The sequence below is a fragment of the Arthrobotrys flagrans genome (genome assembly GCF_004000055.1).
Source record: "Arthrobotrys flagrans strain CBS H-5679 chromosome Unknown unitig_8, whole genome shotgun sequence".
NCBI classification, from domain to species: domain Eukaryota; kingdom Fungi; phylum Ascomycota; class Orbiliomycetes; order Orbiliales; family Orbiliaceae; genus Arthrobotrys; species Arthrobotrys flagrans.
The window spans coordinates 1,144,262-1,170,663 of NW_027137553.1; the positions used below are offsets into that span (position 1 = coordinate 1,144,262).

Sequence of the window (26,402 nt, forward strand, 5' to 3'; positions counted from 1 at the left end):
CGCAAGCCGCTGTCAAAAACGACGGACGGGAGTGGACGCTATTGCGAAGACATAATGATGTCGAGCCGGCCTCCTCATTCGCGATATGTGCGTGGAGGTACACACAGTGCGTATTGCACGGTGACGGATAAATATGCAAATTTCCAGGGAAGAACCCACCCAGGAGTAAGATCCCGACAGAGACTCTCTGTCTCGACCTAATCTCGAACAGGGTGTTATTCCGCCGCGAAATTAAGTGTCCAATAGGTAATTTGTGCTAGTGGGATACCTGACTGATAACGAATCTCCATATCAGATATCGAAGTTGTCTCTGCTCTAATACAAGGAAAGCGTCACATGAGCAAAAGCTCTCACTTCTTATCAAAGACTTTTTCTTCAGAAGCTGTTTTTACTCGATGTCGCACTAGCGCGAGCCAACCTATTCCGAGCGATGTATACATGTGTTTTAATTCACTTCCGGTCTCGAACCCACTTCGACGAGTTAAGTTGGGGCAGACAGAAATCATGCATCTGCGGGCAGGAAAATTCCCCATGCCCTTCCCACTACCATCGTCAAATCTCCAACCCCAGTCTCAAACAGTTCGAACCTCGAACCCTACATCGAGGCTACATAACGGCTTCATGCTGCGCATCGGATTCTTTCAAAAATCCTTGGCGGAAGGGGAGCAATGTATGTCGACAGGTATAATAGGCAATTTTATTGCTTTATCAGGGCCCAAACAAGGCTGCTGTCCTTCATTTCCTGATGCCCCGACTACGAATAACCGATCGATTTTTTAGTCTGCGACCCCTCGAAATCCATTCTTGTCATATGCGCGAGTCACGGAGCCGCCGGGTGACCTTTTTTTCTCTTTCTCTCTCATTCATGTTTACGTAGGGGTCAAGGAGAAAGAGAAAATGCAAATCTCAAGCACGATTCTGCACGAATCATCGTTGGCCCAAATAACCGAACCCACTCCTTCATCGATAAATACGTTAATAATTCACATGAGATAAATGCCGTCGAGCAGAAGCTTTTCGACGAGGTGCCCCCACCATGAGCATTTTCCCCAATGCACAGGTCCCCACCTTCCTTTTCGCAGTCCACCCTTGTGCGTGGTAAATTCCATCCAATAAAACCAACCGTCGGCCGTGCCAGCTCCCAGCAATCTATTCGAGAAATTGGCGTCTAGTGGTGTTCCCAGAGACCAATCAAATGGACTCGCTTGAGGTATCCCAGCGACTGGCTCCCCAGCTTCGTTGCAGGGTTTTTCCTTTCCCCCTCCCACTTGGTCGTCTTGTCTTTCTCACCTTAACTTCCCCCCTGTCCATTGGACCATAAAGCAGCTTAGGGTCTCTTCGAAGAAAACGAGTTGCATTTGGAGCCACATGTCTTTTCTTCGAGGGAATTAAATCGATAGGTTTGCCGATAACGTGCTTATTCCGTCAGTTCGGCTTGCAAAGGCAACATCCTCTAAAACGTAACACCTCCTGGGGTTAATGCTGCGGCTCAAGCTTCCTGTTAGCTGCTGGCAAGCTCCATGTCGTCTCGGACCAGCTCTGCACCCAAATCGGTACGGAATACAATCTCCAGTTGAGAACGTCTTCTTGATGATCATTCCTCTCCAACATGCAACGGGATGCATGGTTGCAAGGTTCAGCGCTCGATTCGAGAGCAAAGCAATGTGCAATTGGTTGTATTTTTCGCCTAACTGAGATATGTGCCAGACTAAACCCCAAACCCCAGGGTTGCCGACTGTTTTCGTCCCTTCCTGCTCACCATATGCACCAACAAGGTCCTCAGAACTACTTCCTCAACAGATGCAAGCTGCAGCTGGTACACGGTGACAATCACGTGAGGTATACGTAGATGAAGCTGCAAGAATGTTCCCTAAACTACATCCGGGTGAATATCAGGAACAGCTCGTCTGGACTATTGCAGTGTTGGCGCATGACTTCAATGCAATGATGCATAAACCAGCTTAGCAAATGGCTAATATTCCATCCCAGAACCGTTTAGTCAGCGACTATTCTATACCAAAGACGGTGTTTCTCGACCCTGAGTCTCCCCAGTGTAACTACGGACGAATTGGCTATGACATCCAACGTCCAACAAAACAAGCATTCCCAATCAGCAATTTCTAGCTTCGCAACATTCTACGATCACATTTTAGCGGTTGGTCCGAAGTTTGCTCCGTCCGAACTAACATTTTAGCTCCTGCGCATGTAATGTAACACGGACGAAACTGGGGAACATAGAGTATGGCCAACGACGGTAATGATCTCCTCCTTTGAGGATATGGAGCACTGCGAATGGCTAGAATTCTTCTGTTGTGGTTCCACAAAAATTCCTGTGCCCTGCATGAGGACGAGCCCTAGATGCTTCAACTGAACATGTCTGCATGGTTTACTTGTTTAGTCTCTCATGGCCTTGGATCAATGCCCAAAAAATCCGGTATTCAGAATTGACACATCGGATTTTAAATATATACATCCCCCCATGTACCTTTGAATATTGAAGATGAGAAAGTTCGTTTTCAGAAGAAGAAAAATCGTTCTTATGATCAGTTCTTCGAAGGTCTCTGGAACGAGGACGCATAATTCGACCGCTCTCCCTCACTATATCCCGGCAGAACATCACCCCCTCCTCTCGCCACCCGTAACGCTAACTCCTCCACTTCACTCTTCTCATACCCCTTCCCAACCGACTCCTGAAATAGATCATACATATTCGCCAGTTTAAGCAACATCCAAGCCCTCGCTTTCTCATGTCCCAGCTCTGTGTTTTCCCAGAACCCGCTTATAATATTGATTTTTATAGGATAATATTTACACCCCGTTCCGGCCAGAGATGGGTGTAAATTGACTTCATCGATGATTTTGGTGATGTTTTCCTGTAGTTCGATGCAATATCTTGGAATGTATTGGAGGGAACCTTCTCCCATTGGGTCGTTTATACAGTCGAATATATGTTGGGAGAAGGTGGAGGCCCAGGATACGGTTGAGTGGTTCCATGTTACGAGTTTATAGGGCGATGGTGGGAGTCTTCTTTCCATGATATCTTAAGCTTGGACCCGTTTGTCGATCCCTTGCAGAGCCTTCTGGGACTTTTGGTGCGACGATAGTGTAGGTCTAATTGGTTTTCTCGGAATAGATCTAGATGCTTGTGAGCTATGAATATGATATCAATATCCACCCCGGTTGTATGTTCTCATTCGTATGTACTCACCCGCGTGTGGGTATTTTGTTTTAACGTTCCGCGAACCTGGATATCCGTGCTCTTAGTACAAGGTGCCTCCTGACCTCTAGAAACTCTCCCAAATGTAAATCACAAAGTGAATCTCTTGTTCAATGCCCTGCCATTTCTTCAACATCAAGAGAGGGGTAGCTGCTTAAGTACTTGTGCGACCAGGCGACCAACTACGCAGAGTCAAGATATACCCACATATATATTTTTAGATTAAGTACTGCTTCGTAGAGAGAGAAGCTTAACTGCGCGTATACGGCCAAAAACACCTTCCGAAGTGTTATACGAGAGGCAGGCTTTGGCAGTGGAGGGATCGTGACCGGTTTGCATATAACTATGATAAGCCCAAAAATATCGCATTGGGAAATGTAATCGGGATATAAAATCGCCTGTTATAAATCCCCGCAAAAACGTGGTTGAAAGGTGAAAGTTATACATTTCACATGTGCGGCCGAATGTATCTATGATATCTATCAGAACGGGCTATGTTTAAGTCGTTATCATTCGGGCTCGAAATCATCTAGTTCTAGCCCCGAGTCTAGACACGCCTTGAATCACCACATCCCACCAAGCTTACGTCTGCGCCCACGCTATTTGGTCGATCCCTGAAACCAGTTGCATTCACGAATCTTGTGACAGACGATATCTGATTCGACGACACCGGCATTCCCAACATGTTTCAGAATCTTTAACAACAAAAAGGAAGCACCCGAACAAGTGGGTTTCCACATGGGTGGCAAGGGAGTTAAGCAAGGGGAGGCGAGGTTGCAAAATAAAGTGTTGATTGGATGTGGCAAATGAGTCGTCTAAATGACTGGATGTCTCGCTGACGAGTAAATCTGCAAGCTGAAGATCAGGACGGAGGGCCTAATGGGGATGGTGCAGTACATACCCGATTCGGGTGAGACTTCGTCCGGCCGAGGTTTTTGTATTCCTTGCATGCGCCACAGGACAGGACAGGACATTACAAGACTGGACAGTACGTTACTAACATCTGCTCAGACTTGGTGTTTATAGTCAATGCGGCCAATTCTGGTGTGTTTGGTGTGCTGGTAGTGATGGTTATCTGTACTCCGTAGTACGCGATATAAACATCACCATGGGATTCAAAGTTATATGAACCCGCCTCACATAAGCCGTCTCGCCCTGTTTACATATTGGCATCGACCAACGCACGGCAGGAAGTGTGGCTCTTTCAGCTCAGACCGAAACTTCCAAGGCAGCAACGGTAATTTGACCTGGTCCTTTGAAATTTCGATGCAGAAAAGCCCATGCCGACAGCACACGGTAACATGTATGTACTTCCACCCAGCAAGATATCGTATTCCTCAGGCGAGGAGACCGGGGAAAATTAATTAATATATCGCTTATTCGCACCCGCAGTGCAGCCGGGGCAATTGAAATCTATTTCTGAGCTCTGTCATTATTTTGATATTTTCCTTGTCCAATTTTGAAACGTATCTAAATTTCATATTTCATATTTTTTATATCAACGACGTCGATATCATACAATACCGTGCCTTTCTGCACTATCGAGATCTTTTGTTATTCTATTCTCCCCTCCCTACGTTACATACTAAGTACATATACAGGACAGTCGATAGCAGCATAGTACTTACTTACCAATTGCATGCTGTTCGGCTTCGTCGTCTTCTTCCCTGCCCTCGTCTAACTATATGAAGAAAGGTAGTACAGCCACCGCCCCCCGTAGCCGGACAAGGTAAGGGAAACACAAGGCTAAAAAAATAAATAATAATAATAATAATTCTGGGGGCCCAGCATTCAGATGGTCGTGCCTGCCAGCCTGCCAGCCCTTTCAAACGCGGCACCCATCTTTTTCTGTTCCCGCGAATGCTCCTATGGAAGTCAGCGGCCACGAAACTGAGAGGTGTCAAAGGAATGCGCGGGTTCAGGGACAAGATCAAAGGCACGAAGACGAAGCTGCTGCGGAGGGATAGCAAGGATTCGACCGAAGAGGCCTCGGCCGTGCGACCGTCCAAGACAGCTAAGGGGGAAGCCGGAACTGGGACGGAGACGGGTAGCGGTGGTAGCGGTGAGGGCAGCTGGGGCAGGAAGTCGAAACGACACAGTCTCATTGGAAGGGACCCATCGAGATCCGACCAGAGCTTAGTGGCTCCCAGCGACAAGACCTTTGATACCACCGACCTCGACACGACCTCAGTCAGTGCGAACGGGAATGCAAATGCAAGTGCGAGTGCAAATGGCGATATCGTGATCGAGGGCGGAACAGCGTCCAAGCGTCGGAGCGCCAGCAAGGAATTCGAAAACGGAGAGAATTCCAACAACTTCGAGGAGGGTGTTCAGCCACAGCTTCCGAATACCACTGCGAAGCCACTCGAACTCTCTCCGACACCGCCAGTAACCGACACGACCAGCTCCATCGAACCTCCATCGACAGCTGCTCCCGACAAGAATGCCGTCAATTGTGAGCTTCCCGTCGTTCTTTCCCAGAAAGACAGCTTGGATTCGAAGAAGAACGGCATCCTGGTGGGCGTTGAAGGCCGGCCTCCATCCCAAATCCCGCTAGCTGAAACTGAAAACCTCCAACCGCAACCACAACCACAACCACCACAATCCAACGCTGTTGCTGCTGCCTCTGCTGCTGCTTCTGCTCCAGTTTCATCCGAAGAGATTCTAATAAAAGCTTCAACTACCGGACAGTCTTCGATATCTTCCTTACCTTCAGATAAAACTGTGGTACCGGGATCCACCACGGCTGCTCCTACTTCTACTAATACTACGACTACGACGACGACTGCTACTACAACTACTGTTCCTGCTCCCACTACTACTATCAGTCGTACGCCTTCTAGGAAACTTAGCGAACGGTCGTCTGACTTGAGCATCAACACAACCAACCTCCCACCGCCCTTCACTCGTCCTTATCGTTTATCTCAGTTCCCTACCGACACCGATTTAAGTACATTAAATCAATTGCAGCGGTCTAGCAGCCGAACATCTCTTAGTGTCCACGAACCGATTGCGCCAGAGACTGTCGAACCCCCTGCACGAGATAAACGTGAACCCTCATTCTCGCATGGCCCCGAAACTTTAGTGTATACCGGTCCGCTTCTCCATAATCCTCCAGAGCCCGCGTCGGTGGCCCCTGTTGCTGCAGAAGTAGCACAGACCCTGCACACTGTCTCAGAAACGGGAACATTCCAGCCTACCGAGCTAGCTCGAAATGAATCCGTGGTCTCGAGAAACGAATCCGTGAAATCCAACAGAATTCTTTCATCTTCAGGATCGCGACGGAAACATCCTATTGCGTTTTCTCGGAGGCAGTCGTTAATACACCCTTCTGACACGGGACTCTTACGGTACCTGCTTGAGCAGGAGTCGGCCTCTCCTACTACGTACGGAAGGGACGGTGGCTCAAATATTCACTCGGTCGCTGGTCCCATGCCTCATAGCGAGAATCAACTACGGACCCGTAAGGTATGGGTCAAACGGCCGGGTGGGTCACCAACCCAGGTCATCGTTACCGAGGATGATTTTGTAGATACGGTCCGAGATTTATGCCTACGGAAATACGCCAATGCCCTGGGAAGGCAGTATGACTCTCCGGATCTAATGATCAGGATATCTCCGCCTGTAAAACCACAATCAGCCAGGGCAAGACAGATGGGTGGTATGCAGGCCAATGCAGATCGGCTACTAAACCCCGACGAGGTACTGTGTCAGCTTTTGGATGATTATTATCCGAATGGACAGACCTCAGAGGACGCCCTGATTGTGGAGGTGCCCCAGCCGCAGAGATCGCGGACACCACGACCGTCTCCAGGCCCCCACTCAATGTCCTACGCCTATGGCCAAACGGTGCACGATCTTCAACTTCCTGGAGAAGATTACTTCACGCCGGTTGGTACTATAGTTCCTTCAATACCACAGAGCGGATCAGTAAGGTCGACACATAATTTACCTGCCAATCCAAGTTCGCTTTCCAATTACATTGCCAATTCGCCACCTCCTTCGTCGCCAGGGCATCGAGGTCTTAAAAGACCCGGGCCTGTGCGGATGACGACTGGATCTCCAGTAGGGAGTACGACCAGTTCAGCTCCAGGAGGTGCGGGCGGAGGGGTAATGTTGATGCCGAGATCAGGAGGCGGTGGACCCGAGAGGATCAGGGCTACCAATGTGGAGGCACCAACATCGCCGTCTGTACCGCCTCAGATGGTGGCCTTACCGTCATCTCCAGGAATCATTAAACCAATACCACAAAAGCCAGCAAGCCCTGGAGTGTTACCAGCTGTATCTTCGCCGCCTGCAATCACTAGGCCGCCTACTAAATCCAAAGAGGTTACCGCATCAATCGGTACCCTTGATGGACAAGTCCCTTCAATTAATGTGTTGATTGTCGAGGATAATATTATCAACTTGAGGCTTTTAGAAGCCTTTATGAAGAGATTAAAAGTTCGGTGGGCGACAGCTATGAACGGTCGAGAGGCAGTTACGAAGTGGAGAACTGGCGGGTTTCAACTCGTTCTGATGGACATTCAGTTGCCAATCATGAATGGACTTGACGCGACCAAGGAGATCAGAAGATTAGAACGGCTGAATGGTATCGGCTCGTTTTCGTCCAGTCCTTCGGGTCCGGAGGACGAATTGTCGAGTGCAGATAAACTCGACAAATCGCTGGTGTTCAAGGGTTCTGTCATCATTGTGGCTTTGACGGCATCGTCCTTGAGAAGTGATAGGGATGAAGCACTTGCCGTTGGCTGCAATGATTTCTTGACAAAGGTAGGATTGGCTACGCATCACACAATCCTAAAGGGGAGAATTTACTAATGGACATCTTCTTTAGCCCGTGAACTTCACCTTCCTTGAACGAAAAGTCATGGAATGGGGCTGTATGCAAGCCCTAATCGACTTTGAAGGTTGGCGGAAATGGAAAGATCTTGCCAGTAAGCCCGGTGCCTCTGGCGGTAAAACCTCTAAGGGGGGTAGGGGCAAAGCAAGCGCTAGTGCATCATCGTCGGCAGCAGCAAAGAGGAAGGGATCCTCGAACCCTGCCCCGGATAACGCTTCTTCTTCTTCTTCGTCCACACCACAACCTACACAAACGGCTCCCACCGCGGGACAATCTTAGGCAGAGTGTACCCGTGATGATCCTGAATCTGATGTTTGTGTTTGTGACAAGTGTATGAAAGATGAGGCGTATGGGAACGGTGATACAGGGTCAGGAACTACGCCAGAGGGCGAGGGAGAAGACGGGGGAGAACTAGATATCGATAGGACATCCTCACCGTTCTCTAGCCTAATTGGTTTTCGGTGCAAATCCGCCGACGATCCCCTTTTTCCTCGCCCAAAAAAAGTTTCGATACCAGCAATATCCTATCTACTTTTGCGACATATACAGAGCTTGATTCTACCGGATTCTACCAAATGCGAACCGTCCACGAGCGATTCCAGCATGACCACTACTCATACCTTCACCATGCAGGCAAAATTGGGCTAGTATTTTAGTGTCTATCCTTTTACCCTTCTTTGCCCCGCTTACCGCTTGTACATACAGAGAGACATAGAGAAAGACTATATTCTTTGCCTTTTCTTCTTTGTCTACACTACCCTTATCATTTTTTTTCCTTTTATTGCATATTCGATACCGAAAAATCAATGTATCCAACCCCCCCTCTCCCGTTTGTTTTTCTCTACTTGAGGACATCTCCTTTCCCCGTTGTACCATTCAGGTGGGTGTTTATTGGAAGGGCATAGTATGTTAATTTGGTTGTGTCTTTTTTTTGCGTTCTTTCCCTTCGGTTTGCTTTAATAATTACCAAAGGCTTTATCAGGGAATACAATATCATTAATAGTAATTATCACGATACGTTGGGAATAAGATTTGGTACATCTCATGTGAGCTTGGGTACACCTGTCGAATGACTTTGAGATATGTGTCTTCGGATTCACGCATTATAAACATCGCTACAAGTACCCGTGTAGGTACCGTGCATCCACATTTGGATTTCGTGGTAACCCTTCACAGAACAACTTCGAGAAGTGGTCTATCAAAACCCAAGACACGTTCCATGGCCCAAGCTTCGACACCGTATCGACCAAATACTCCCCTCCTCTCTATAAACCGGTGCCCCGGATTGTATTTACGAAAGGGTTTTATCGAATCCACTGGCGAAACGCTTGCTTGTATTTATCCCGCTTGATGTTTTGTTTCGTATCTTGTAATACTTTCGAACGCTGTATATGTACACCGGTATTCCCCAGGCCTCCAAAAAAAATAACCCATATAAACAGCAAAAGTCCTCAAAAGGGGGGCCTTTCAAACCCCATCAGGTTCTCTCCATGGCAGTCGGTATTAGACGTTTATTCTGGATCGTCGTATCCTTGTGGAATAACCCGCTTCCCCGGTGGAACTATTAAATCCGACGGGTTAGTCAACTGTTCTTTTTATCCCATTACGCTAGATCGATTCTTATGGGAACGTGGGAGCGAGCATACTAGGATAAGTCCCAGGCACCTCCGGGGCGCGTTTATGATACTGTCCGGCGAAGAGGAAGAAAGGCGACCAGCTGCCGACGAAGATTGACCAGAAGATGGCGGGGTTGTTATGGGCGTGGTAACGGGCCCATTGGAGGGGATTGCGGTAGAAGCGGGGGTAGATGAGCGGCATTGTGAGTTCGTGGTTGGTGGGGAGGGAGAGGAGAGGGAAGGAGAGGAAGGGACGTCCTTTGGGGATGGGTGGTTTGAGGTTTGGCGTAGATGCGAGAGATTAGATTAGATTTTACCGAGTTTGGGTGTGCAAGTGTGAAACCTTTCAAGCTCTTCGGATTCCGACTTTCAACTCCACGGTATTTGGTTGAACGACCGATTGTTCATCTCCCGCCTTCCTTGCTCGAAGATCTCAAAATGGTCGTCCGTCTTCGTCTCGCCCGCTTCGGCGCCCGTAATCGACCGCTTTACAATATCGTCGTCTCTCAGGCCCGTACAGCACGAAACTCGAAGCCAATGGAAGTTATTGGCACCTACGATCCGATTCCCAACCCTGCGCCTGACGGTGAAGGAAAGCCGTTTAAGGATATCCAGTTGGATATCACGAGAGCAAAGTACTGGCTCGGCGTCGGAGCTCAACCTAGTGATCCGGTTTGGAGGTTGTTTGCTATGGTAGGTTTTTACGACCCGATACGGTGATATGGAACGTACGGATGGGATCTAATATGGGATGCTTTTTGTCGATATAGTTCGGATTGATTGAACCGCAGTGGAAGGTTGTGAGGATACCGGCACAGCAGGAGGATAAGGTATTATACGAGAAGGTGCAGAAGGTCAAGATAATACCGGACGGGGGACCAAAGACGACATCGACTGCGAAACCGACACCGACATCATAAAAAACCGAATGCAGGTTTCAATGTCGTCGAATGGCTTTCGGGCATTCAAATCAACCACCAGGTTGCTACACCCGACCTACTCTTTCCTGTTATTGGCGTTTCGGAGTGCAGATATCAAAGGTCGCTATTTTTGAGGGTTGTAAATACAATGTAGGATAGATATTGATATCGAAAACATATTCTTCTCTGATGAGGATGGGTATAGAGGATCCCCCCCTCTTATTTTTTGTATATGGTACACCTAGTTGGAGGAATATATCTGATACCCGAAAATCGCTTGGACAAATTCTATAGATGTTTTCAAGAATCAAAACTTAACGCCTGCTATGCATCAGCCACGAATACCACCACCCCTTCCAATTTAGTAGCATGTCAATTCATTCCTCCATCATCTCCCCTTCTTCCCCCTCTTCATCGCTATCAACATCGCTAACCAACGGTTCCCTCGGTTCCAGCTCATCCATATCTTCCAATTGAGCCCTGGTCGGGATCCTAGGTAATGCGATATCACACACTCGCTCTTTCGTTAACAAATCGTCTATGAATTCGTCGACGAACGTCAGTTTATATCCTGACTGTGTACGCAGTCTGATTTTGCGATAATCCGCCATCAGCGGCTCGAGAGTTTTGTAAACTTCGGCGGCAGGCCAGGCCAGGCGGATGTAGAACGCCGCCAGGACACGGAGGTATCTGATCATTATATTAGCACTTAAATTTCACAATTCAATCCCCCAAAAAGATAATTTTGCTTACTTGAAATCCTCATCTTGCAAATATTCCAACAGTATCTCCCTCTCAGGGTTTAGCTGTAACATTTTAAGAATAAGACATATAAACGGTGTTGGTTTCTGGTTTGCGTATTGCCCGCCGATGAACTGCAGTTCCACCGCTCTGTCTAATAAAGTCGCAGCTATAAATACGTAAGGAAGAGAGGTCAGTTCGTTAGATTTGTAATCCTTGGAGCACCGATATAGGCGAACGGACAGGAATATGGTTTCTTATGTACCGTTTAGACCCCATGCTTGTTCTTTCCAGTACATTGAATCGATTATTCGCTCTCTACGGGAGAATAAATATTAGAATAATGCTATTTGGGAAGTTTGTGTAATAAACAGACCTTATGATCTTTTCCACGAGTAATAATGGATTCATTGAGTGGATTGTGGGGCCATCGTAGAGGCCTCTGCTATCCAGCATCGCCTTCGCGTCTGGGAGGTCGGTTTTCGACATTATGGCCGGAGATAGAGGTGATCCGATGGGATATGCGAGTTGTATACGCTCCGGCGACTCGGTTTATGTTATATATGAGGTTTCTCCAGCTCTGCGGTTGTAATTGTGAGCTTAGGTAGGTGGATGGTTATGCTGGTGGATGTCGAGTTCAAGGATGACTTTCCACGCGACAGAAAAAGTCCCCAAGAACATTCAAAGCTTAACATCAACCACGACTCAAACTCACCTCCACCCCACATCACGAAATACCGCCGTACGAACCCTAGCCTACGATCAGGATACGCACACCCACCGAAAGAATCGTCTAATTTCAAAACACCACAACCATGGCACGTAACTCCGAAAAGGCCCAATCGATGCTCTTCCGCTTTCGCGAGCAACAAGCCGCAGACCTAGGAATCATCGACGCAGGACGTACCCGTCGCCCCAAGGGCATCACAGAAATAACCTCCATCCCATCCTGCGAAAAATGGCGCGGCCAAGTCCTCAAAGAGATATCTCGCAAAGTGACAAAGATCCAAGACCCCAGTTTATCGAACTACCAGATTCGTGATTTAAACGATGAAATCAATAAATTGATGAGGGAGAAGCACATGTGGGAGGTTCAACTGAAGAATCTAGGTGGGCCGAATTATATGCGGTTTGCTGGGAAGACGACGGATGAGAATGGGAGGGAGATTCCGGGGCATAAAGGGTACAGGTACTTTGGGAGGGCGAGGGAGCTACCAGGTGTCAAAGAGCTATTTGAAGAGTTGAAGCCGAAGAAGGATACGGAGGTTGATGAGGCCAAGAAGAGGAGTTTGGCAGAGATTCGTAAGAATGTGGATGCGAATTATTACGGGTTTAACAGGGATGAGGAGGACGGGACATTATTGGCTTATGAGAAGAAGAAAGAAGAGGAGAGTCTGAAAGCCGTCGGGAAGACTGGTGAAGGAGAGCCGCCGGCTGGGTGGGAAGCCTTGCCGGCAAATTCAAGCGTACCGACGAAGGGAGAGGTTATGGAATTTTTACTAGAACGACGGAAGAAGAAGCTGTTGGATGGGATTTTATAATACTGAATCGGCACGATTTTGTCCGCTGTTTTTAGATATTATGATAGATGAGATTGATACCCTTTAGCGACATGTACCGATATTTCTTATGAGATTTAATCTTTTACACGTACATATGGTGCCAGTTGGGTCTGTGTGAAAGGGATATTGATTAATCTACACTCGAAGCTTTCGAGGCTTTATGTGCTGCTCTTTCGGCTTTCATCTCTTTCCGCAGCTGGTTCGCGCTCTGTCCTTCACTCGCTTCCTCCTGTATTCTTCTCTCGAAAGCTTTATGATCCACGTCATCGAGTATAAACCTCCCGAGATCTCCAGATCGATATCTTTGAATAAGCCATATCGCAGTTGCCGTTAGATCCGGCACGCCGCCCTTTCCCAATCTCCCCGTTTGCAAAGCCGTCGCAGTCAACAGCTGCGTAATATCATTCGTTGGAGTGTGATACGCTGAATACAACCCCGGATCCACGAGGTTGACTCTGAACAACAGATAGTCACAAAGAGTAACAGGGTCTATTAATGTATCTTTTACACAACCCACCAAAGCGAGTTTCAACATTGTTTCTGCGTTTGGGACGTATGGTATGAATACGCCCGGTGTATCGAGGAGCATTATGTCCGGATCGGAGCAGATACGGACGGTAGTGCCGATACTCCTGGTTACACCTGGCTGACCGCCAGTTATTGCGGCTTTACCTTTACCCATTCCTACACGTCGGAGAGCGTTTAGGAGAGATGATTTACCGACGTTAGGCATGCCGGCAAGCATCATACGGGTTCCCAGGATGTTATCGACGGACTTGGCGATATCTATATTATCAAAATGTTAGGTATCCAAGTATATTTCGAAGGATTTGATTTTGGGAATACCTTTTGCATAGCTTATGACTTTCTTGATATCATTATCTGACTTGCAATCTGTGAATAATACTTTCTGAGGTCTGTGCCAACGTCTTATTGTCTCCCGTGTCTATATCAACCAGCGAAATAAACCTAATCCTCGAGGGAGGATTTTAATAATATTAGCGACGATGACCCCAGATTCTATCAAGAAAACAATTGTGAATATCAGATTCACTAAACAATCGCATGCCTTCTCATCTAAACTTTCAGCGCCTAGATCACGTTTGGTATAAACAATCATCCTTTCCCGGCCCACGAGGTTCTTTTCGAACATCGGGTTGCGGGAAGATAACGGGACTCTGTAATCCCTACATTCAATAATGAGCTCAACGGATCCCAGAAGTTGGCGCATTTTAGTTAATCCGGATTTATGGTGGCCAAGGAAGTATGATTTGACGATGGACTCGATGGGTGGGAACGTCGCCCGTGGGATGAAAGCGACGGGTGGAGCCATCGTGGGGTTTCGTGGCCGTCAAGGCAGACTGGACTAGATGCGAGATCCTTGGTTACATGCAGTGTTTTGTTCTTCGATCGATTGATTTGGTCAGTCACGCCGACGTTGAACTGGCCGAAACACGGATGAGTGCAGCCGGATGTATGCAAGCCAATATCGTGTGGTAGTTTTTGCGTTGGGTTGAATTTTCACATATTTCGTTCGCCACCTTCATAGCCCTGCAGGTGCATACACAATGCAATGGATAACCCGAGTCTGTGATATTGGGATTCTACGAAATACCTAGATGAAAATACGGGAAGCTACTGGGGCCGAGGTCAATCCAATAGAAAGAAAAAATCCCATTGCAAACTGAAGTAACAAATTTTCAATTTTCGAGCATGTCAAAATATACCGGTGCTGTATATAGCAATGTCCGCCAATAGGCGTTTAGATGATCATGAACGGGAAGAAGTAGCAGATGCAGAGACCTCACTATCTAATAACTTCCTCAATCGATGTTGTAGTAAAAACAGGATCCCGGGTTCAATTACTTCCGTTCATTCGACAATAGTCCACAACGTCGCCACGATTGCCAAAGCCATCGATAATGTGCATGTGCATGTATGTACATATTAAGTAGCTATGTGTAGTACGGCGCTGTAGCTTTGCAGCACGCACAGTCGGACCCTGAGCTTTACTCTGTATAAGGTTCTAGGATAATGTCACACTAAGGTCTACCGTACGAACTACCAGTCTGCCTTGCGACTTGGCCGGCTTTCGATTGGTTGGATTTCCCTCCCAGCCCTGGTTTTGGACTAGTTTCACGACGACGACACTTCTCAACATATCTCGAATATTCGTTTCAATGAAACATATATTTCGCTGTCAGGTTTTCTGGCGAGTTCGAAAGCATTTTTTTAAAATGCTTTCACTGTTTTCGAAAGAGTTTGGCTTGCCATACCACGTTCCAAAACCGAAGCTAAGTATTGGCTAGCACGGTAAATTCCGTTAACCGTTTTGCAGAATGCATGTTTGCTTTCAAAACACATAAAAAAAAACTTCTACCGGCACGGTAATCGATTAAACAAGATCTCGTCCTGCATATATGCCTTATCGCATGCATATATGCCATCTTCCTATTTGCTCACACGCTCGCTTGAATTTATCCGAATCCTTATCCATTTCGGTCCTTCACCCGTCAACGTTGCGCATGCCAACCCCTCTGATATAACATCTTATTTCCAGGCATAGAATTATTAGTATTGCTGGGGCTTTGGCATTATACTATACATGTGGACCTTGGATCTCGTCTTGGCTCCTTCCCATGTCAGGTTTCTGACTAACATCACCAGACAATGGGTTTGGGCCCTCCTGTAGACAGGATCACGTCAATATTTTTATTCCACTTGGCGTCTAAGGGAGTCAACAAGGTTCGATTCAATTGAGGGTTTGTTTCATATAAACTAGAACAACCTCTCAAGCTCGAGGAAGCGTTGCCCCATCTCTCCATATTCATTACCTCTTTGATATACCATCACCTCTTTCTGATACTAATGTTGCTTATCTATGCAAGTATCATTATTTTATGTTTTTAATACCCAGGTATCCAGGGCGTTTAAAGGAACTATTTCCTCGAGTCCCGACTATTGAACGGCAATATCAACGAGAAGCCTCGGTGTTGTGATAATACCATAATTTCTCAATATAAATGTCCCACAGCACCAACAGACAAAGTCTTACAGTCCCGAGAATCGAGAACGATTCTTCACGGTCATCCTCCAGGACCGCAATCAATTCACCACGCAATCTATCTAGGTCACGTGATCACATTAGTTCATCTTTTCCAAAGGAAGAACTCCCCATGCCATCGTCTCAATGGGGAGATGATGTGCCTACATCTCCTCCAAGCATGGACGAGGAGATGCAGACATTATCCCCAACGCCACGAAAACTTACAATCTCATCTCTTTTCAAGCCTTCCGGGGTGCTTCGACCATTTAGGCTTCTGAAGAAAGAGTTTCGAGCTAGGGTGGCGATTTATCACACCGATTGGCATTTCAATCAGTTAATCCTTGCTAGTGCCGTGTTTCTATTTTTCACAAATCTCCTACCTGGCATCACATTCGCGAGTGATTTGAATGCATTAACGGGTTCGAATTATGGAACGATCGAAGTGGTGTTCTCAACGGGACTGTGTGGTGTTATATTTTCACTGTAGGTGGCATTATATACTCGCCCTCCTCGGTACCCTACCAAATCCATGTGGCTAACATTGGATGATATAGGTTCTCGGCACAACCTCTCACAATATTAGGAGTTACGGGACCTTTTAGTATTCTAGCAGAGCGGATTTACGACCTCTGTATTCATGAACTGCATGTCAGTACCATGGCTCCAGATTGACTTTTAGAACAGACAATCTAACAGTCGCAAACATATAGATCCCATACCTCCCGTTCATGGCATGGACTTGCCTCCATTCGATGTGGATGTTGATTCTGCTTGCTATTTTCAATGCACATGACTACACCATGAAATATGTCACGAATTTCTCGACTGAGATTTTTGCATTACTGAACTCGGTCATCTACTTCCATAAAGCGTATGTAGATTTACAATACTTAAAGGTGCTCCGAGCTAACTAGATTATTCACAGGGTCCAAGAACTTCAGCGTAACCACGAGAAAGTGTCATTTGCATCGTTTCTGTACTCCGTGATTGGATGTATTGGGACATTTCTCGTCGCAGTGTTCCTCGCGAGTGCGAATAACTGGGCACCGCTGTTCCATCGATACATCCGGATGGCAATATCGGAGTATGCTGCTGCGATCAGTATTATTGTATTTATTGCTATGCCCCAAATAGGCGAGCTCAAGGGCCTTGATAAGCAGACGCTTCATGTCTCGAGTAAGTATTTATCCAGACAATAAATGTAGGTTATACAGATACTGACGAAAGCTGTGTCCAGCATCCTTTAGGCCAAGCCACCCGGAGAGAAGTGTCTTCTTCGTTGAATTTTGGAAACTTGACATAGCCTATATCTTCGCAGCCATGATCCCTGCATTGATTGTCACTGCCCTTTACTTCTTCGATGTCGAAGTCTCAACTATATGTGCCACCCTCCCACGTTACAACATTAAGAAACCACGGGCTTACGCCTGGGATGTGATGTTGCTTGGGATTACCACTGGTCTATGTGGGATTCTAGGAATTCCACCGGCAAATGGATTACTCCCACAAGCGCCCTTACACTCAGAGAGCTTGCTCCACGACGAAGTGGATGAGAAAGGAAACAAAACTCGGACGGTACACGAACAGAGATGGAGCCATTTGCTACACGCTTTGGGTATCATGGCCTTTGTAAGCCCACCGTTTATGCGTGTGCTCGGCTTGACGCCCACGAGTGTGCTGGCGGGACTGTTCTTGCTCATGGGACAGCAGTCGTTATCTGTCAAGTAAGTGAAATGAGGGCACCTCTCAAGGGAAAACAACCACTAATTATCCTATAGCCCGATACTGCATCGGATATTCGACATCTTGACGTATGTACTTAGCTTGTCCCTACCCCCCCACGGTTCAACAATATCTGACGATAGGTTAATCAGGCCGCCGAGCGAACTACCCGACCTTTCGAAAGAGGGAATCAAGAACTACTGGGGGATCCACATGTACACTGTCGCACAGTTGGCGATTACCGGAATCGTCTTTGGTGTTACTTTTACCCCAGCTGCGCCGTCCTTTCCTATCATAATTATCCTATTTGTTCCAGTCCATTTAAGACTTTCACCAAAGATTTGGTCAAAACACGTCCTCAGTAGTAAGTGCAGTACCCATTTATCGTTCTAGTTGCGATAATACTAATAAGCGGCAATTCATTAGAGGTGGACTCTTGGGCATGCCGCGAGGGTGACCTTCGGCTCTATCCGGAACTTGAGATGCCGGCAATAGAAGGGAACGGTGACAACAGAGATGACGAAGTCAAAGATGCGGCGACACTTGGAGGACGAGCGAAGGGCGAGAGCGAAGAGGTTCAAGAGCCAAAGAAGCGGTCATCTGGTGGCGAAGAGAAGCAGGCTTGAAGGACTGTGGCATTTCCATGCATTTTAGGGTCGGTATACATACCTGGATAAAAGCTTAAGGAGTTGGGTTTGTTGATTAGACAGCGGGAAGGATACTATATAGAGGTAACCAGCAGGTGCCGTTGGCGTTTCGATAATATATAATTGACTTGGGCTGCACAAAATAGCCAGCGCCCCAGACCAGTGTCGTATTCCGTTTGTCGTATCTGTGTTGCTGTTGCAGTTTTACCCAAAAAAAAGACCCGGCTGAGGACGCAAGATGGCATCACTGTTTCGGCTGGAGCATTCTTCTTTAGACAGATCCTATGCATCTTTTTCTACTAATTTTTTACATTCCAAAGTCACCTGGTCTTTGCCTTTTAAAGCTTTAGCTCCCCTTTCCTTCTGATCTTTTTTTGAACTGGCACTTGCAATATTTAAGCTTCACAGCTTTGAGGGTTGAACTTAGCCTCAACGAGCTCACCACGACATACAATTTTCACCTTTCAAATAACTTTGAGCGCAAGCCGCTCCGGCCGGGCCAGGGGCGCAGCGCAGCAAAAGCGAGGGACACGCACCGCGTATGACGACAAAGATCGTTCGATCAAATAATTCTCGACGGACCATCAAATTTCAAAACCCTCTCCTTGCCAAAATTCGGACCTTATTTCTTTCCCAGGCCTTCTCTGTTCAACTTTAAATATAGCGACGAAGTAGTTTCCCGAACTAGAGAGTTGCTCGACCGTCGATGGGAAGGGAACCGCTGGAACGACACATGCACCCCTATCCTTGGCAACCCTTCTTTTTTCAATAGGGCGGCGCGATGAAGTACGAAAAGATACCTACAGAAGACTACGACGATGACGCACAAGAGCTGTCTGTCGAGCTCGCAACAAACGTCGATTCCGACGAAGAGCGTAATCTTGATGTAGATGAAGAAGGCAGCAGTAGCGGCGCTAGTCCCGGGCTTTTGTTGAGCGAAAGCAACAACTCCGACGATGAGTTGCCAACTACAAGTACCTCGAAAAAAGGGAAATTCTCTCCGCGAAGACACGACTCTCGGAGTCCCTTGGACGCTAAAAAGAAACGGGGTAGATGGGTTCGGCATTTGCATATATTCTTGTTCTTGTTATTTACTGCTGTTGTAGTATTTACATTTTTACCCTCAGCGGTGAAGAAGTTGATCGTTTGGCGGCATAATAAACTATACGGAGGAAGCTGTCATGATGAAGACAAATCGCTGGGCCCAGAGGATACGGACAAAATCTCAAATTCGGATAAAAAAGGCGTCAACCTACTAACGACACCCTCGGTCTCATACAATCCACTAAAGCCATATATCCAACTATCAAATCTCCCATCAGAATATATCCCTACACCGGTGGAACAAAAGCCACGACGACATCTCATCTTCATCGGAGACATCCACGGCATGCTAGACGAGTTTCAAGAGCTAATGCAGAAGCTAGAGAGCAAAGGGTTCCTAGAGCGGGCGCATATTGTGGTTACGGGCGATTTCATTTCGAAGGGACCGGATAGTGTGCCATTATTGGATACGTTGATTTCGATGAACGTCAGTTGCGTAAGAGGAAACCATGAGGATGAGCTTATGAGGGTTTATTGGAAGTTGCAAACCAAGTCAGACAGTAGTGAGAATGGGGAGGGCGAGGATCTTGAAGTCAATGAGGTCGAAGGGGTTGTTAAAGGGTCCGAGGGCAAAGGTGAGAAGGAAAAGACGCTCGGAAAGAGGGATGATAATGACGGCGACAAGAACAAAGACGACGATGAGAGCAAGGTGCACGAACAAAAGCACAAGAAACACGAGAACAAGGATAAGAAGAAGAAGAAGCACAAGCACAAGCACAAAAACAAGCATAAGAAGAAGTACAAGCACTCTGACCTCGTCCTCGCCAAATCCCTCAAGCCTCATCATGCCAATTTCATCGATTCCTGCCCCCTCATTCTAAAACTCAACAACGTCTCCAACCTCGGCGATGTCGCTGTTGTACACGCTGGGATGATGCCCGGTGTCGAACTAGAGCATCAACGGCCAAGCGTTGTGATGAATGTTAGGACTTTTGTGAAGAAGCATCCTACGTCTGGAAGAAAGGGTTTGCACTGGAGTAAAATGTGGAACGAGTTTATGGCCGGCAGACCAAAGGGCCAGAAACCGCTGACTGTTGTCTACGGACACGATGCGAGAAGAGGGTTGGACATAAAGAAGTACACCAAGGGGTTGGATACCAACTGTGTAAGAGGAGGAAGGTTGACGGCGTTGGTGGTCGAGGGTGGCAAGCATGAGAAGACGAGTATTGTCAATGTAAAGTGCAGGAAGTACCTTGATTAAGAAGATTATAGATTCGACTGTGGATTACAGCGGACTGGAATAAAGTGAGCGATATACGGCGGCTTGGGTGGGTTAGAGTTTCGATGCCCGTTTGATGGGGGCCGTTTCAGCGTTTATTTCTGATGCCTTTACGAGCGTGGAGTTTTGCTGGATTATCATAGAATCCAGACTTTCATTTAACGTTACATGTACAGGGAAGGAAGGGGATATCATAATATGTTAATGGCTATACTGCAAGCGCTCTCCAGATGGCTTTTTGGATTTCAAAATTTGTATTACATCTGCTTTTTCAATCGAACAATCGATATCAGGTTGCTAAATTTGTAAATCAAATATCTACACCCTCGGTCTGAGCCTTGGAGCAGCCAGCACCCACGCACTCATATGATCACGTCTCGAATAGCGGCCCTTGATATCTATATTGATAGAAAACACCAAATAGAAGACAAAACATTACAAAGAATCCACATAGGTCCGTAGACCGTATGATTTCCAATGCTGTAATTTCAAATCTAATATATTGATTCAATACTAACCGTCCTTGACGTTTGCAATGCCTGGAATTTCGACGGCGAGGATATTTGGTCAACCTTGGAATGCTACACATCAGAATTGGTTTAGAATGCCATAAAATAAGGCCTAGGTAGGCATGGATATCGATACCTTATCTACACTATTTTTTACGTAGTTACTAGAATTTGTATTTACATAATTGATATTATGGTGTTACCGGCTTCGATACGACCGCTGATACGTCGATACTTCTGATGTCGATTTAAACAACTTGCTGTATATCGTCTCTTATTGCTTCCAAAATAATACAGCTCTTTGTTATTGATGTATAAATGAAAACTACAAGTACGAATATTTTAAAAGCAAAGATAAGACCATCAATTTAATTGAACTTTTAAGATGGTCGAATCTTGGTCTTCCTGGCCAACCTGCTTCACATCAATACCGTTACACAAGCTCGTGTGACAAGGGAACAACGACTACCACAACACAAAATTTAACCAAATACAACATTGTAGTCTCAAAACTCGCAACCTCGAGTGTATGAAAATCCACGGGAACATTCCTTCTTTACTCTAGACATATCATTCTGCATCAGTGGGTCCGCAATTGAGGCAGGGCATGGTTTTAATTTGCTTATAGATTCGATCTGTGGGGTATTTGCCGAAGTATTCAACATTTACTTCTTCTGGAAAGCCGATCTCAGAAATCTTAGGTTACCAAACTTTGTGGATATACGCCTCCTCCGTCACGGCAGCCGAACAATCCGATGTCTCCACAATTTCTCCGCAAGATTTGATATCTATAGGAGGTGCTATTTTCTGCGTGGGGGACAATTCAGGTACTGTATTACTTCAGCTTTGGGGATCTAGACGTCTACAGATCTCTCCAAGCATATTTGGGAAATTTGAGCAGTTTAGATTGTTAAAAATTATTAAGAATGCAACCTAAAGAACTCAAATACCCATGGCCGCCAAGTGGGCAATGGCACGGAGCTACATCCGCCAAATACGTTCCTTTTGCGCGCGTGTGAATGTGGAATGCACCTGTCTTTCCTGAATTCAAACTTCCAACAAGGGAACGGAAAGAAAGGACCCTCGAATCGAAACCAACCGGATCGAAGGATGATCGAAGCCGAAATACCAAAACCTTCGTTAATCCTATCCCGTGCCAAGCGAAGCGGGATATATCTCCATCCCCTGTAGGATGGTAATAACATGGATCATCATATTATTGACTCTCCAAATTCAGGGTCGGATGATGCACGTCATGGATTCTTGACACGCATGCGGATTCCATCTTCGAAAAAAAGGTTCTTTATTTCTATAACGCACGTGCGGTCTTTCAAGCCGAAATAATGGATCGGGATAGGAATATTTATATCACCCTCTGACATGTTGGCAATTTTTTTTATCAGCAGAAGGATAATAGAACCTTGTTTGTTTGTGTGATAATGGCAGGACGTTATTTTCACAAGACTCTGGGCGTCGCCAACTTGACGATTCTAGAAGGTGATAACGTCTATAATCCCAACCGAGCTTTTTGAATGATCGACGAACACATCCTATAGAAAAACGGGTCAGGCACCCCATATATATGTACATTAAAAAATTTATTTGACCCTTGAGAGTTTTTTTTTTGTTCGTCGATTCTCGCCGAGTTTCTCCTTGATCCTTGAGGGTTGCTATGCAAGTACGGACGGACAGACATGGCCTGACAATGTCAAGGTTTCCCCATATTCGTAACAGGATAATCTTTTTGATCTGATAAATCAGATGGAAGATAACACATACCATAGATCAACTGTGTCTAGGTATAGATTTATACGAAGTATGAGGATATTTTGTTCACGAGAGCAATTTATATACTAGGATACCCAGTTGGATACAAGGGCATCTATGTGCCAATACAACTTGGCGATAACTGGGGCGGAAATGAACTCATGTAACAGCCATTTGTATTAAAAATTCCTCCGCTTTCTTTGGATGAATAGATCCGATTAAGAAAAGTGCGAATTAACCGCGGGGTATTCGAACTATTACCCCCGCGGACTCCTCGCACCGTGGAAAAAAACATTGATTGTGATCCCGACGCATTTCCCGTCCTTTACGAACTTATATTACCACCCGCATATGAAAATGTTTGGGGAGTTCTCTGTGTAACTTGCTCAGCGGACGGGTGAATATGAATCGCTGAAGCACTATACTATGAGATATTTTGTGCCGCTGTGGTGATGATGTTCATACACATGCAACTTTCCGGCATATATTTTGATATTTTGATAGCGCAATGTATAGATCAGAGGTACAAAAGGGTACCTTTGGGTGACAGGCGTGGAGCACCTGAGGCATCCTACTCGTCTCGATCTTCGTTCATATGATGAGGCATTAAACCTAATCCATCAAAATTTTTTTTGAAATTTCCTCAAATATTTCATATCAAGAGATTTCGAGAGGAGGATCATGCGAACTTGTCGATGGAGGAGTTCTCATCGTTTGGTTTTTTTTTTTTTCCTTGAGGTCGTTACAGATCTAATGGTTTTAGATGAGCATCGCATTCCTGCAAGGCAGACGGCTATCACCTAGCTAGCTAGGTCCAACGAGCTCGAGCTCCCCTTGTTTGAGATTTATGTTACGTATACATCGACTGTTGTTATTTTCAGTTTATGTGCAAGAGCGATCGAATGATCCAACTGGCCGCGGGATAGACATTCCTAACTGTCTTAACCCGCAATATTTCGCATATTATGCACACTGACGTTAACTAAACCTCACGTTTACTAGTATTTTCTAGATAGTTGGGAACTAAAATTTATGTATCAATGTTGATATTTTGGACGAAACCCGTTTTCGACCAGTTACACAGTTGTAGTTTATTCGATAATTGTTCCCGATGACCCGGTGGTAGCTGTTCGCACCTAACCTTGTAGTAGCCTAGGTATTCGATTAATTTGTCACGGAATATTTTACTTTCAGGCTGAACTCGCTTCTGTCAGAGATTGATCCGAAAACTTGAAGAATGATATCATGGGGTCTGAAGCTAGAAAAGATAGGGCTCCCCGAGCTGAAATCCGTAAGCTAAGCTACTAAGCCTCACCGCACCCAAACTTCGGATTTTTTTTGGGGGGGGACCCAAGCTTTCCCCAGAACTACATAGGCATGCACCGACGCTAACTGGAAAAAGCTTGGAGCTCCAGCTTTTTTCTCTCTATCCAACAACTGACTGATCAGACTCGCACAGCATAACGCATAGAAACGTACATACGGGTCTGTCGATCCGCTTTGAGGAATTCGTTACCTGCTAGCTTCAAATTCTTCGGCAGAGATTGTTGTGGGCTCGGACCAATGGGGTTTCAGCTTAGTGTTGCACAGGCTTGGAATAGGGTCTTTGAACTTCTCCGGATCTACCCATGCGCAAGTCGATGCTTCCGTGCCCTTTTTGCATCTGAACGATCAAATGTACATTCATCGATATATCGCACGACCGACTTCCCGAAGCTCATGTGTGAACGTGCTCAAGTCGGCGTTGAGAACCCTCAATTGGTGATATTATGCGTGAAGCAAGCGCATCTCTTTGTCCCTCAGCCGGCCTGCAGCTGATGATCAAAGCTTACGACGAAACACCTTCGCATATGCAACCGGCAGCCTTCGACATTAGCGAACGGAGCCCTTTTTTGCATTTTGGGAGGCTGTCCTCCACGCGCTCACTCACCGCCCTTTTTAATTTTTCTGGCTATCTCGAAAAAATTTTCTTTTCCTGCAGGCTACATAATATGTAAGTCAAACAACCCCCCATGGAAAGTAGATGCCGAGACATGTCGAGAAAAGCTTGTTTCTAAGAAATTTACTCTGGGCATCCTTCTGCTGCATTGAGGATCGTGGAACCTCCAAGCGGGAGATTATGGAAGAATAGTAGTTTCGCGGCGTCCCTGAGGATTGATACCGTTTGGAAGTTTGGCCGATATGGAATTTTGAAGACGGATCATTTCCTGAGCGCCGACTGTTCCGAGACGCGGAGTTTGACGTAGCAAATGAACACGTCCCTGGTAAACGGGCCGGCACTCAAGCCCACCTATCACGGGCGTGCCTTATCCGATGACAATAACGGGAAACGCACATTACATAGAATTTCGTAGCGCCCAATCAAGCGGGTGAAGCGAAGTCTCGGTCAAATCTCGGTGTACCGTTTTCTGATCTGGGGAAGCAAATCACCTTACGAGATTGGATTTAAGCCAATTTGGATCTTAGATCTGCTGTCGCCACCTGGGATAACAGAAAAAGTGGGGAGGGTAGGAACGGCTTTCGGATCTCAAAAAAGTATCGGCTGTTGTAAGGTCCAGTTTCTCCGACTTCCACCGATGGCCGAATGTTACTTAAATTGATCCCCAACGGTTACCACACGATTAGGTTATATGTATAAATTATCCCCGGGGCGAGATTTCAGTTTGTCACGATATTAGTGAAGGTAAAGAAATCACGCTAGATAAGATGGAACTGCCACTAGGAGAAAGCCAGTAGCGCGATTAGCTTCGCGATCGGGCTGGATATATAGGCCGCCCGGTATCGTGACGGAGGGGAGCTCGTCTTGGGTCCCACACCATGGCCATGCCATGCAGCTTAGCTTCAAACAGAGTGAGCTCTTCTCGCCAAACCGATAACCACCTGCGTGAATATGTGTAGATGTCAGAGTGGGGTTGCATTATCCGAGGAGGTGAGAGCCAGCATTTTGGTTTCCCTTCTCTGTTCGATTTCCTCTTCCCCGGTTGGCGTGCTTAAGCGCATATTCTCATTGTGGATTTTATTCGACAGGACCCTTTTATCCTTGACTTCCCCCCGCACTTTTATATACGAGAAACGAATGGGTATGCCCCTCGGAACCCTGTTGGTCGTTTTTGACGTGCTGGCCCTACATGTACCTTATCAATTTATATGCATAGGGGTGACTATTATAGCAACTGTTTTCAACAGAAATTACACGTATGTACGGGATAGACTTCTCTCGACAGTTAGTACCTCCACAGTTTTAGGCTCATGGTAACATATTATGTGCCGTGTTCCAAGGCTCCAAGGCTCAAAGCCTCAAAATCGAGGGGTTTTGCAGCCGGCGATACAGGCCGTTTCGTGGCCATTGAGGTTGGAGGTTAACCCACTTTGTTCTCCTGTACCTATGGTGTGATGGATCGATTTCTAGATCTACGTTATTCGCCAAAAACGGTAAACGAAAATGCAGGTGGTTTGATTTCGCGCCTGTCCATGTGGTCAACTTCTTTTTCT

The 26,402-nt window shown here is 46.4% G+C and overlaps 8 protein-coding genes across 8 annotated transcripts; 5 read left to right on the top strand and 3 right to left on the bottom strand.

Moving 5' to 3' along the window:
- Positions 1-5,077: 5,077 nt before the first annotated feature.
- DFL_006844 (uncharacterized protein) lies at positions 5,078-8,336 on the top strand (the record flags this gene model as incomplete). Its single annotated transcript, XM_067636333.1, has 2 exons — positions 5,078-7,987; positions 8,052-8,336. The coding sequence occupies 2 exons, from the start codon at positions 5,078-5,080 to the stop codon at positions 8,334-8,336; spliced, it is 3,195 nt and encodes a 1,064-aa protein (XP_067487961.1).
- A 1,232-nt stretch (positions 8,337-9,568) lies between these two features.
- DFL_006845 (uncharacterized protein) lies at positions 9,569-9,875 on the bottom strand (the record flags this gene model as incomplete). Its single annotated transcript, XM_067636334.1, has 2 exons — positions 9,569-9,618; positions 9,704-9,875. 2 exons carry the CDS (start codon positions 9,873-9,875, stop codon positions 9,569-9,571), a joined length of 222 nt encoding a protein of 73 aa, XP_067487962.1.
- A 236-nt stretch (positions 9,876-10,111) lies between these two features.
- DFL_006846 (uncharacterized protein) lies at positions 10,112-10,593 on the top strand (the record flags this gene model as incomplete). Its single annotated transcript, XM_067636335.1, has 2 exons — positions 10,112-10,366; positions 10,444-10,593. The coding sequence occupies 2 exons, from the start codon at positions 10,112-10,114 to the stop codon at positions 10,591-10,593; spliced, it is 405 nt and encodes a 134-aa protein (XP_067487963.1).
- Positions 10,594-10,970: 377 nt separating this feature from the next.
- Positions 10,971-11,823, bottom strand: DFL_006847 (uncharacterized protein; the record flags this gene model as incomplete). Its single annotated transcript, XM_067636336.1, has 4 exons — positions 10,971-11,283; positions 11,347-11,503; positions 11,600-11,652; positions 11,711-11,823. The coding sequence occupies 4 exons, from the start codon at positions 11,821-11,823 to the stop codon at positions 10,971-10,973; spliced, it is 636 nt and encodes a 211-aa protein (XP_067487964.1).
- A 326-nt stretch (positions 11,824-12,149) lies between these two features.
- On the top strand, positions 12,150-12,875 carry DFL_006848 (uncharacterized protein; the record flags this gene model as incomplete). Its single annotated transcript, XM_067636337.1, has 1 exon — positions 12,150-12,875. The coding sequence occupies one exon, from the start codon at positions 12,150-12,152 to the stop codon at positions 12,873-12,875; it is 726 nt and encodes a 241-aa protein (XP_067487965.1).
- A 151-nt stretch (positions 12,876-13,026) lies between these two features.
- DFL_006849 (uncharacterized protein) lies at positions 13,027-14,229 on the bottom strand (the record flags this gene model as incomplete). Its single annotated transcript, XM_067636338.1, has 3 exons — positions 13,027-13,682; positions 13,743-13,842; positions 13,951-14,229. The coding sequence occupies 3 exons, from the start codon at positions 14,227-14,229 to the stop codon at positions 13,027-13,029; spliced, it is 1,035 nt and encodes a 344-aa protein (XP_067487966.1).
- Positions 14,230-16,072: 1,843 nt separating this feature from the next.
- On the top strand, positions 16,073-18,290 carry DFL_006850 (uncharacterized protein; the record flags this gene model as incomplete). Its single annotated transcript, XM_067636340.1, has 8 exons — positions 16,073-16,425; positions 16,497-16,590; positions 16,653-16,813; positions 16,868-17,118; positions 17,180-17,666; positions 17,721-17,753; positions 17,817-18,028; positions 18,091-18,290. The coding sequence occupies 8 exons, from the start codon at positions 16,073-16,075 to the stop codon at positions 18,288-18,290; spliced, it is 1,791 nt and encodes a 596-aa protein (XP_067487967.1).
- Positions 18,291-19,092: 802 nt separating this feature from the next.
- Positions 19,093-20,616, top strand: DFL_006851 (uncharacterized protein; the record flags this gene model as incomplete). The annotated part of the gene is made up of 1 exon (XM_067636341.1): positions 19,093-20,616. One exon carries the CDS (start codon positions 19,093-19,095, stop codon positions 20,614-20,616), a length of 1,524 nt encoding a protein of 507 aa, XP_067487968.1.
- Between the last annotated feature and the right edge of the window lie 5,786 nt (positions 20,617-26,402).